Source organism: Nicotiana sylvestris, chromosome 9, assembly GCF_000393655.2.
Source record: "Nicotiana sylvestris chromosome 9, ASM39365v2, whole genome shotgun sequence".
Taxonomy (NCBI): Eukaryota; Viridiplantae; Streptophyta; class Magnoliopsida; order Solanales; family Solanaceae; genus Nicotiana; species Nicotiana sylvestris.
The window spans coordinates 141,366,558-141,378,303 of NC_091065.1; the positions used below are offsets into that span (position 1 = coordinate 141,366,558).

The following is an 11,746-nucleotide window of genomic DNA, read 5'->3' on the forward strand; positions in this document are numbered from 1 at the left end:
GATCTGGCCAAAATTTCTGCATGCATGCCATGTTATTAGAACTAGTGAGAAAAGAACTAAGAATAGAATGACCAGAAGGATAAACTGTATTTCATTGAGTAAAGGATGAAAGGATTTGACAATAAGACAAACAACCTAAAATTCGAGTTACAACCCTAAAACAACTCGACGAATGAAAATAGCAACAAAACATGCAGACAAGACTCACACGAACATGATAGAGGGATAGAAGTGTTTGACTCAACAAAACAAATAGAATCTAGATCACAACCCTGCAATAACCCAGATAATAGAAAAAACATCAAAACAAACTACCAAGATTCCTTCTTAGTGAGGAGAGAATGACTTTTCAATTGCTAAGCTTGACATTTAGCTACAAATTTGCTCATCAGAATCACCATGGCCTTCTCCAATTTCAGTTAGCAAGTTCTCGAGAGGATTCTTATACTCCATGTCACCAGGCATCATCCCCACAAAGTGTGCATCATCATGTGCAAGTAAAGGATTCTGCACGATATTCTGGGTGTCACTGTCTTGGATCATAATCAGTTTTTCTTGGATCATCCTTTCTATTTCTCTTTTCAAATATCGATAGCTTTCAACATTGTGCCCCTGGGCATTAGAATGGTATTCGCAACTTTTAGATGGGTCAAAGTTTCTTGCACGTGGGTCCACATAATTTGGAGGAATGGGTGCAATCATGTCATAATGCTTTAACTTCTCAAATAAGCTTGCATAAGACTCTCCTATTGGTGTAAAATTATCTTTTAACCTTTGTTCCCTTCTATACCCCTGGCTTGGATGTGGGTTATAGGGCATTTGAAAATTTTGTGGAGGCTGGTGGAGATTTTGCGGTGCTCGTGATTGCCTTCTCGGGTGATTTGGTGGCTGGATGACATACTAAGGTGGAGCAACAAGGTATTGTGAGTTTTGAGATGGATAGTAGTGCTCAGGAGCATCATCGGAAAATAGACGAGGCTGGTCATACCTTCGAAATGCTCTCCTAGGACCTCTTCTCGGCCTTGATGTCATCATGATTTCTTCATCCATCTCATTCGTGTCACCAAATTCAATTTGGACAGCCTGAGTTGCAGCTTTGAGAGCTGCTTGACTTATAATTCTGCCTATCTTAAGGCCATTATCTACCATTTCTCCCATTTTGATTGCTTTCGAGAAGGATTTACCAACTGCGGACATGATGTTTTGAATGTAATCTAGCTCTTGCGACTGAAGGAAGACAATGATTAACTTGTGGTCATCCATGGGTGGCTTAACTCTAGATGCTCGCTCTCTCCATTTAATGGCATATTCCCTGAAATGTTCACTTGGTTTCTTCTTCAGGTTTGAAAGGGAATTGCGGTCTGGGGCAATGTCAATGTTGTATTGGAACTATTTGACAAAGGCCCGAGCCATGTCATCCCAGACATGCCAGTGAGAGGTATTTTGATCCATAAACCATTCGGAGGCTGCTCCCGTAAGTCTTTCCCCAAAATAAGCTATTCGCAATTCTTCATTTCTTCCTGCACCTCTTAGTTGATTGTACTACCTTTTTAGGTGGGCTATTAGCAATTCTTCATGTCCATCATACTTTTCAAATTTGGGAGTCATGGCAAGTGGACATCGGGGAACATACATAAATCCTTGAAGGCAATGCTCTTCTGACCAGCCAACCCTTGTATGTTTTTCAACTGTTGTTCTAAGCTTTTCACTTTTTGGGTCATTTCTTCCTGTGCCATCTTTCAGGCAGTCTTCTCAATGTTTGCAGTAAGATCAAACAAGTACGAGTGGTACTCAAGAGAGTGGTACTGCTCTTGATGGGTAGAAAATTGTGACTCATGAGTTTTCCTCTGCACCACTTTCGGCTGTGGGATGGTGAAGACGGGCATAACAGTAGAGGTTGTTTGATTGGTTGTGAATGACAAACTTTGAGAGCAAGCAGTAGAAGTTCCAGCTGCAGTCGTACAGTTGGGATAAGGACTGAACCCAGGTGAACAAGATTGATCAGACAATGAGACCGGAATGGTAATAGTTGATATGGATGTGAACTTTGGGAAACCATGAGAAGAAAAAGGCGGTCCTTGGCCATTGGCCCATGCTTGACACATTTCAATCATTTTTTTGTTTTAGTAGTCTATTTTTCTCAACTACAGTAGACTCTTGTCGAACCCTCTAACCCTGAGTCTTTTGAGCATTTGTAATAGCTTCGATGTCAGTTGTCATTGACATTTTTTCTTTGGATCTTGTGTTGCCAGCTTACCATACACCGACCACCTCAACTTTATTCAAAATTCAAAAAAACAATATGTTAGAATGGACTCAGTCAGTCCTTATTATTATTAAAAAAATTTCACTTTTGTTATTCTTTTCTTTTTTAATATTTTTTTTCTCAATTTTCTTTTCAATGGTTGATCGAACCTGATATGGGTTGCCTATGTATCATGTGGGAACATGAATCAGATCTTGCATAGGTCGGGAAGATCATGAATAAAGTAAATAAACTAACTTTTTTTTATATTGAATTTTTCATTTTATTTTTCGAAAGAGAATATATTTGGATTTTGATTTTTCTTCAAAATATTTGCAAGGAAAGACTTCTAAAGAAAAGAGATATTTTTTTTTTGAACATCGACCTTTATTTTTTTTGGAATTTCGAAGAAAAACTTCTAAAGAAGAAAAAAAATATTTTTGGATTTTGAATTTTATTTTGAATTTATGAAAGAAATGCTTCTAAAGAAAAAGAAAATATTTTTGAACCTTGAATTTTCTTTTCAATTTTTGAAAGAAGAATGAAAAATATTTTTGGATTTTGAGAAGAAATTATAAGAAAATATTTTTGTATATTTTTAAAAAAAAATTGGGGTCTAAAGAAAGAATTTTCTAAAGAAGGAAGTAATAAAAAATATTTTTGGATTTTTTTAAAAATATTGTGGGTCGGAATCGATGAGATTTGCCTCTGTATCTTATATCCGGTGAGAATCAAACCTGCGTAGTTCGCCAGGTTTTGACGAAACAGAAATTGACTTATTTTGAAATGACTTTTCTTTTTTTCAAAATTTGGCAGAGTTTCAGGATATTTCAAATACCTACCTCTCACTCTCTTTTCTTTTTTTTTTCTCTTTTTTTTCATTTTCTTTCCCTATTCTAGAAGCCAGTCAACATGCAAGCCGAAATAGGCAAATACGCTAGTAGCACGTAAGATGCATCAAGATGGTCTTTTAATATGGGTACACCTGTCCTAGACAGACCCAACCTCTGTATTGGGTCCCCAAAGTCAAATGCACATAACGCAAACAAGCGTTCCTACTAGGGATCCGGCATGAGACCGAGTTATTCTAATTTCAGATCCTGGGTACGTTGTTCTAGACTTGTGTACCCGAGCGGACAACTCGAGCCGAGAGGGGGCTACATACCGGGAACCAAAAGGTTATTCGGCTTTGTAACTTGTCTGAACCTCTTTCTAAAATAGGGCATGATACTAACAGAAAACAAGTTACGCCAGCGTGCACTTCCCCAAAGATGAGAAGAGAAGGGTCTCGCAACAGTTTATATACAGTTCAAATAATATCAAAGCGTTAAAAAGCGGCATTTAGCACATTATGCTCAAACATGTAATAAAAATCAGATAATAAATAAAAGCCAATTATAACAGTTATTCTAAGCTCGAATTCTGAACTTTGAACCAAAAGTTCTGGGTTCTTATCCCCAGTAGAGTCGCCAGAGCTGTCACACCTCCTTTTTCTACCCCCGGAAGGGGTATAAAGAGTTTTTTCCAATTTAAGTGACAATCGAAATAGGATTATTTATATTAAATTCAGAGTCGCCACTTGAGATAATTTATGGTGTCCCAAGTCACCGATGTAAAATCCCGAATCGAGAAAAGTTTTACTTTGTTTTACAGTCCCCGAAATACAGAAATTCGGGTAAGGGTTTTTGTTAATCCGGGAGAAGGTGTTAGGCATTTCTGGGTTCCGTAGTTTTAGGACGGTCGCTCAACTATAAAGAATTGGCCTAATTATCTGATTAATCACATGTTTTAAACCTCCATGCATTTTTAACCTTTTTAACCGCCTTTAATATTTTTAGGAAAATTCAAAGTTATTTAAAATATATCGTAAGCCACGCTACATGAAATGCACCCGCGGTTCCCGACACATTTTATTTAACCTTGTTGGAAATTGGAGTCGGGTCACAAGAAATGTACACCCGAATTTTAGTAATTACAAATCACAACTACGTCACGGGAGTCGTACCCGTAGCCATGATTATTTATTCAGACGCACCTAGAGCACGCTACGATGTTCATAAATTATTTTCTAAACTACTTTTGGATTATTGTAAAGCCATAAGAGTATGGAATTTATTGGAAAGACATGAAATAGATTAATTTAAGAGGCGTTTTCTTATATATACTATATATGAAACTATATTCCCAAATATGTTCATAGTTTGCTTATTACCCTTCATGTTAATAGTATTTCTACCTAACATATACAATGCATTAAATAAGGAATCACTGTAGCTTTATTACTTTGCGCGCTAAAAAAAGGGAATTAAATATTTTTCAGATCTTCACCAACGCAAATCACACACATTCCATAATTATCGGCGGCTTCACTCTGATCTTCCACAACGCAGAACAAGATTTTTCATACTCTGTTTTTGTGATACACTCTGTTTCCAGAAATTCTCTGTACATCTCTCTCTATTTTTCAATCTCAAATTTCAGTAATACAAAGCAAATGAAAAGAGAGCAGCAATTCCACCATTGACACATTAAAAAACTTGAAAGTTTTGAATTCAAATTTGGGTTTTCAAAAATTATTATTTGTTTGGATTGGATGTTGATAAAAATAATCGGGAATATGATTTGGAGTTTATATCTCAATTTTGAGGGGTTTTGGTGAAGATTAGACTTGATTTTGACTAAATTTCAGATTAAAACTCGGAGAAGAAGAAGAAGAAGAAGAAGACATATTGAAGAAATTGTTGATAAATTGTAGATTATTTGTATTCTGATTGTAGATGCTTTATTTTCTGTTTTCACAAATAAAAACTTCTACAAATCTTCTGAAAAAAATGCAATTATGTCAAAAATCCCAATTATGCTACAATTGAATGAGAATTGGGATATAAAAATTCAATGTACCCAGTTTGTAGATATTTTGTAGATAAATTGTAGATTATTTCTATTCTAATTGTAGATGCTTTGTTTTCTGTTTTCACAAATCCAAAACGACTAAAACTTCCACAAAATCTTCTACAAAAAATGCAATTATGTCGAAAATACCAATTAAGCTACAATTGAATGAGAATTGGGATATTAAAATTCAATGTACTTAGTTTGTAGATATTTTGTAGATTATTTGTATTTTGATTGTAGATGCTTTGTTTTCTGTTTTCACAAATCAAAAACGACTAAAACTTCTACAAATCTTCTGCAAAAAACAGTCTACAATTTAGTATAAATATAGTAATTATGTAGATACCCTTACAAATAATAGTGCTTTATACATACTTAAACTGATTTGTTGTATATTTGTAGAATTTTTGTAGAAAATATACTGAAAGATATGTTCTTTCAGTATATATCTAGCATATTCTCAGTTGCTAATTGATTCTGTTTTCATCTTATCTCTAACTGGAATGGTTCTGATGGATGCTTGAATTGAGAAATGTTAAGGTAAGATTTCCAATTAATATTACCGAACATTCCCAAAAAATGAAGTATTTATTCACCAAAAGTTGCTACTGATTTTCCATCACAACCAATAGCATCATCTGGAATATATGAAAGAACCAAAAGCAATATTTTGGATTAGGCTTCAACGAGAAACTTATTGCATCGAAGAATAAATATTGGAGGAATCTGCATCCAAGAATGCCTGGATTAAGCACTTCAAATTCTGTTCTCATATAAACGAAGAAGAATTTTCAGATTCCTTTAATTAAGGAGTAAAAAACGTACAATTGTATACCCTTAATTAATTATGGTATAAAATTGGTAATTTGGTATACTAAGTGTAATTAAGTCAAACCTTAAACATTGAGGGTAATAATGTTTCCTATCTGGCATAGGAATGTAAAAATTCCTTAATTTAATCGTTCAAGAACTAAAAAAGGGGCAATTATATAAGATTATGGGCCTAGCAGATTTTCAAGTTTTAGCTCAAAGATAAAGTAACTTTCTTTATTAGCTCATTGTAACCTCACAACCCCACTTCGTTCAGACGGACCATGTAGTCTAGGTCTAACAGATTTCAACGTATTTCACGAGTGACCTAATTCTAGTCAAACTTATTTAACAACTTAACTCTATACTTTAGACCATTAATAACGTGATTACAGGTGAAACTACTAAAACACATTTATCAACACATGAAAAGGACTAAATGACCAAATAGAGACATAAACCTTGCGTAAATTTCCATTTCAATAAGAAAATGCCTTTTATGATTAACATTCACAACTCACTTATCTTTTAGTAATCTTAATCCAAATTTCATTAAACCATTCTTGGAATGAACCCTTTTAAGAGAACACGCTAATAAACTTCACTTCACTCGAATACAGCTAAAGTTATGTATATCTAGTATCAAAATAAAAATGTGAATGACATCTAAAATGAAATAAGGACAATCACGTAAGGAAACTAAAGTTTCAACACATATCAATAACCCACAACACTTGTATTCAAACCATTACAAAGAGAACATGATGCATAAATAAATTAAAAAAATGAAAGAGAATGGACCTTAATATGGCAAAACTCTAACTTCTTTTTTTTTTTGTTTTCTGCCGTTCGAACTCAAACAAGGGCCAGCAAACGAGACCTCGACAAACGGAACTCAACCGGAGCTTTGACGAAGCTCAAGAATGGTGATTTTGCAGTTATTTTCGGGGATTTAAAGCTGAATTTTAGGCGATTTCTGAACAGATTTTCAAATCTTTTTGGCTTTGATTTCTGGACTGTTTTGGGTCGAATTTTGGGGCTAATTTGGGGTGAGTTTTAATTGGTTTTCAGCTTGGTTTTCATGGCTATTTTGCTGCCTTTTTTAGCTGTAAATGGTGGTGTTTTGGAGGAAGAAGAAGGTGAAGTTACGAGTCTTTCATGATGGAGAAGAAAAGAGGAAAAGTATGGTGGCCTCGTGTTCTTAGAAAAGAAAGCAACTGATAAGATAAAGAAACTTTTTGCTAAAAAATCAATCCTCCGTTATTCTTGAAGAAGAAGACAGTTGCTAGGTTTTCTTTTTCCCCTTTTCTCTGAAAAAAATTCCTCCTCCCCTTTTGCTCTTATGTGTATCCTTTTTATTGAATGAGAGTGCTTGAGGAACAAGAAATGAGTAGCGTGTGGGGCCCTCTGTCAAAAAACGGATTCCTTATCCATGAATTCTTGTTCAATTATTTGTTTAGTAATGTGTCATGTAGTGATAAAAATAATAACAAAAGAAGAAACAAAAAAAAAACATAACAAGAAAAGGATGAAAGAAACGTAACAAGAAAAAAAGGTTAGTAATTTGTGCCAAAAACGTGAATTGGAGTAGCAGGATAAGATGGAATCTTCATTTGTCTTTTCATTTCATTTTAATTGTGTAAGGCAGAAAATTTACAAAAGCATCTAAAACAATTAAACTAAAAAATGTATAATTAACTATAACTATGATAATTATTTCACAAAACTAGACTTCCTAAGATTAGATAAAACTAGGTAAAAAATGTATTTTTATATTTTCTTTTTTTGGTAAAACAACGTCTCAAGAATAAGAAAGAAGAAATTGAAATCCCAAATCGTCATGAAATCATATTTAAGAAGAATACCTGACTATTTTTGTTAATTTTTAATTTTACCAAAAGTAAGATAAATCATATGTACCAAGACAAACTTACCAATTAGTTAGAATAAATAAAATATTTTTGTAGTTTTCATTTTTGTGATGAAATAAAGTAAAAGAGTCAAAATTAGTTGAAATAGCGATATTAGGCCTAAACTAAATATTTACATACTAAAATATAAAAAATCTTGGGGAGGGTCAAAAATGACATGTCTACACCATGAAATTCAACAATGATCTCCAAGCACAAGAAGCCGAAGGTGAAAGAAGAAAGTTGGCCCAAGAGAATGAAGCTCTCCGAGCCCAAGTTCGAAAAATGATAATAGAAATTGAGAACCCGGGCAGGAGCAGAAAAGACGAAAAGCTCATCTACAACCTTACGCAAAAAGTGCGTGATTTTGAGGATGATTTGGCTGAAGCGGAGCTAGCAGATGCTCGAGCTAAGTTAGCTAAGAATGCGGAAGGATGAGCCAGCTTCGTTCGACAACTGAAGGAGAAGTCTGACAAGGGAATGGTGAGTATAAAGATAAAGGTCAATGTCCTTGAAAATGAAATGGCCAAGCAGGCAAGAGACTTCAAAGCAGAAAGGGAACACTGCTATACCCTGATGTCATTGCTAGAGAAAGACCTGCAGCAGCTTCAAGAGCAAAATCACGCAGCTGAACAAATTTTGGATGCCAGATCTCAGCAGATCGGACGATTGTTACAGGAGAAGGGTATTATTAGGGAAAGGGTTAGAAGAATTGCGGACTACATTGTGATAAAATGCAACGAGTATGAAGACATGACAGGTCCATGTTCTTCGCTTCAGTTATGATTTTTGTCCGACAGATAATGGATGACTTGTTTCGCCTCCAAGAATACATGGCGCAAAGGCCCGCAACAAGCGTCAATAGGTTTGGTAAGGTAAGGTTAGCCCGGTTTGTGTTATATGGGTAACAAGACCGGTGCTATTGTCCCCCTTATTTTTACTTTTCCTAATTGTTGTAATTTTCTTTTTTATTAGAAATAAAAACTAGCCCTAGGCGCTTGCCTAGCGGATTGCCAAAAAAAAAAATAAAAAAAAAACAAGGCCAACTAGAGCAGCAGTTGAAGCACTTATGTATTCTTGACTTTTTTTGTTCGAGTCTAATTCATTTTCGAGTTTGTATTGTCAGTTTGTTAGTTCAGTTCGAGTCTGTATTGTCAGTCCACACATCGAGTCTATTAGTCTTTATGTTTGAATCTGTAGGGAAAGTTATCGCAATCAAGATGTTTTACTTTATTTTATTTTATGAAATTTGAAAACCCCAAAAAATGTTATTATTATTATTTATTTCGCACACGTTCCCAGAACTATGCTTGGTCTGATTCATGCGGCGTCATGATACGTAGGTAATCCCCATAGGATCCGATCATAACCGTGAAATGAAAAAGAAAAAAAGAGAGAGAGGAAAACAAGAAAAATTGTGAAAAACAAGAGAGTAAAAATGAGAGAATAAGATAACAAAAGTGAGAATCGAGCAAAGAAAAGCATGAATGAAAAATAAAAAAAGAAAAGAGAGGAATTCCAAAATGGAAATTAGTAAAAGTCGGGATGACGCAAGCGGTCGTTCAAATGCATAATAGAAATTGTTAACTGCTTAGGTGCATTGCATCCCCAACGTGTGACTACCTATTTGTTAAGCTCTAATCGCTAACGAGTTTGCTTGTTGTCATCAAGTTCAGGCAGGTGGTTAGTTTGTTTGCCATTCTGGAAACTCACCCGTACAATACCAGGTTTAAAGACAAGTTGATCATGACTGGCCAAGAACTGGATGCAAGTATTATTGATCCGACAAGGGAGGGGGAAGAGTCTGATGTTAATCTAAAAGAGGAGCTATATAATTTGAAACACCAGATGACAGAGATGTACGAGGCATGGGTGAAAGGGCATCCACCACCATCATACCCCACCAACCTTGCTTTTGTTCCGCCGCTGGCTCTATCCCAAGAACTCTCCACTATTGATTCATCTCTAGGCTTCCCCATTTACCACCACTACCAAGGCTCCACTTCCCAAAGTCCACAAGCACCACCACCCAAACCAATCCCATACCCCCCTCCACCAGCCACCCCTATTTTTATGGCACCTCCACCCGCTACACTCCATCGATCCTCCAGTGAGCCCTTATTCCAAACCCAAGATAACCAATACTATCCAACAGAGCCTACTTTCAAGTCCCCAGAGCATTACTTCTATACTTCTCGTTTCAACCTCCATGTCGAGATTGAGAAACCACCTAAAAACACAGAGCAGGGGAGATGTTCGGGAAGGTTAAAAGCCTGGAACAGTCATTCAGAAACATGCAGGGATTGGGAAGCCAGGTGAGCGTAGCCTACAAGGATTTGTGTCTATTTCCCGATGTTCAGTTGTCGGTGGGATTTAAGATGCCAAAATTTGATCTATATGATGGGCACGGAGACCCGGTGGCCCACATGAGGGGATTCTACAGTAAGATGAGAGGGTCCAGCGGGAAAGATGAGCTATTGATGGCGTACCTTAGCCAGAGTCTGAATGGCGCGGCATTGGAGTGGTACACTCGTCAAGATCACAACAGATGGTATATCTGGGATGATTTGGCCCAAGCATTCGCTCGTCACTTCCAATACAACATCGAGATTGTTCGAGATCGTTTGTCTCTGACTAAGATTGAGAAGAAGCCTAGTGAAAGTTTCAGAGAATATGGTTTTCGCTGGAGAGAACAAGTAGCAAGAGTTAACCCCCCGATGGAGGAGAACGAAATGGTGGAGTACTTTCTACAGGCTCTTGAGCCTACTTACTTTGGCCATCTGATATCGGCCATAGGAAAATCTTTTAACGAGGTAGTGAAGATGGGTAGCATGGTGGAAGAAGGGCATAAAACAAGCAAAATTATGAGCTACTCGGTCATCAAAGCAACTACCCAAACCATTCAGAATGGTATGGGAGGAGTGATCGGAAAGAAGAAGAAAGAAGATGTGGCAACAGTTGATTCAGGATCATGGTTTGGACCTAGGGGCCCGTCACACCATTATACGCATCCTCGACCCCATCACCGAGCTTACACCCAAACCCCATATAATCCACCCCAACACTACTTCTCATCACCAGACCCTCATATTTCTGTCCACCACGCCTAGATATATACTTAACTTCCTGCCTACTCACAATGGCGTGCCCCAGCCTCGCAAAACACCTACCCAACTCCACAAAATGCTTACTCACCCCCACGAGCTTACCGTAACCCTGCCAGCCCAGGTTTCCGACCCAGTCCAGCATTCAAGAACAAGAGGTTGCAGCGGAAGAAAACTTTCACCCCATTGGGGGAGTCTTATACAAGTTTGTTCCATAGATTGAGGTAGTTGGATATGCTGAGGCCAATTGAGTCGAAATTGCCTAACCCTAATCCAAAGAATCTTGACTACTCCTTGAGATGTGAATATTGTTCTGGTACTCTGGGGCATGATAGGGAGAAGTGCCGGCACTTGAAAAATTCCATCCAGGAGCTTATTGACACAAATCGGATTGAAGTCTAGACTCCAGAGGTACCCAACATCAACCAGAACCCATTTCCAACCCATGAGGAAACACATATGATTGAGATAGTACAAAAAGGGGGGAGCCCAAAAAGCGTTCACAAACCGTCATGATAATTCGGTCCAGTGAGGTCAAGCCAGTTAAAAAACCAATAGTTGAAGGATTAGTGAACAAGTTGAGCAGGACAAACAGTGAACCATCTATAGTAGTCAAGAAAGGATCCCCAAGTGATGTTGCGGCAAAGCAAGAAAAGTCAAAAGTGGTTGTGCCAGGAGTGGCAAACAAGCTTATCATAATTGTAGAGGGTGCCTGTACGGATCCTATCATCATCAAGCCTGTAACCCAGTCACCGGTAATCAGCACCAAGGCTATCCCATGG

The 11,746-nt window shown here is 37.0% G+C and overlaps 1 protein-coding gene across 1 annotated transcript; it reads left to right on the forward strand.

Moving 5' to 3' along the window:
- The first annotated feature begins 10,238 nt into the window (after nucleotides 1-10,238).
- Nucleotides 10,239-11,366, forward strand: LOC138878338 (uncharacterized). The gene is made up of 2 exons (XM_070158004.1): nucleotides 10,239-10,834; nucleotides 11,300-11,366. Exons 1-2 carry the CDS (start codon nucleotides 10,239-10,241, stop codon nucleotides 11,364-11,366), a joined length of 663 nt encoding a protein of 220 aa, XP_070014105.1.
- Nucleotides 11,367-11,746: the final 380 nt, after the last annotated feature.

Coding starts and splice junctions, on each gene's coding strand:
- LOC138878338 (XM_070158004.1), top strand. CDS start 10,239: ATGCCAAAATTTGATCTATATGATGGGCACGGAGACCCGGTGGCCCAC. Junction 10,835..11,299: donor ACAGTTGATTCAGGATCATG/GTTTGGACCTAG, acceptor GGGGCATGATAG/GGAGAAGTGCCGGCACTTGA.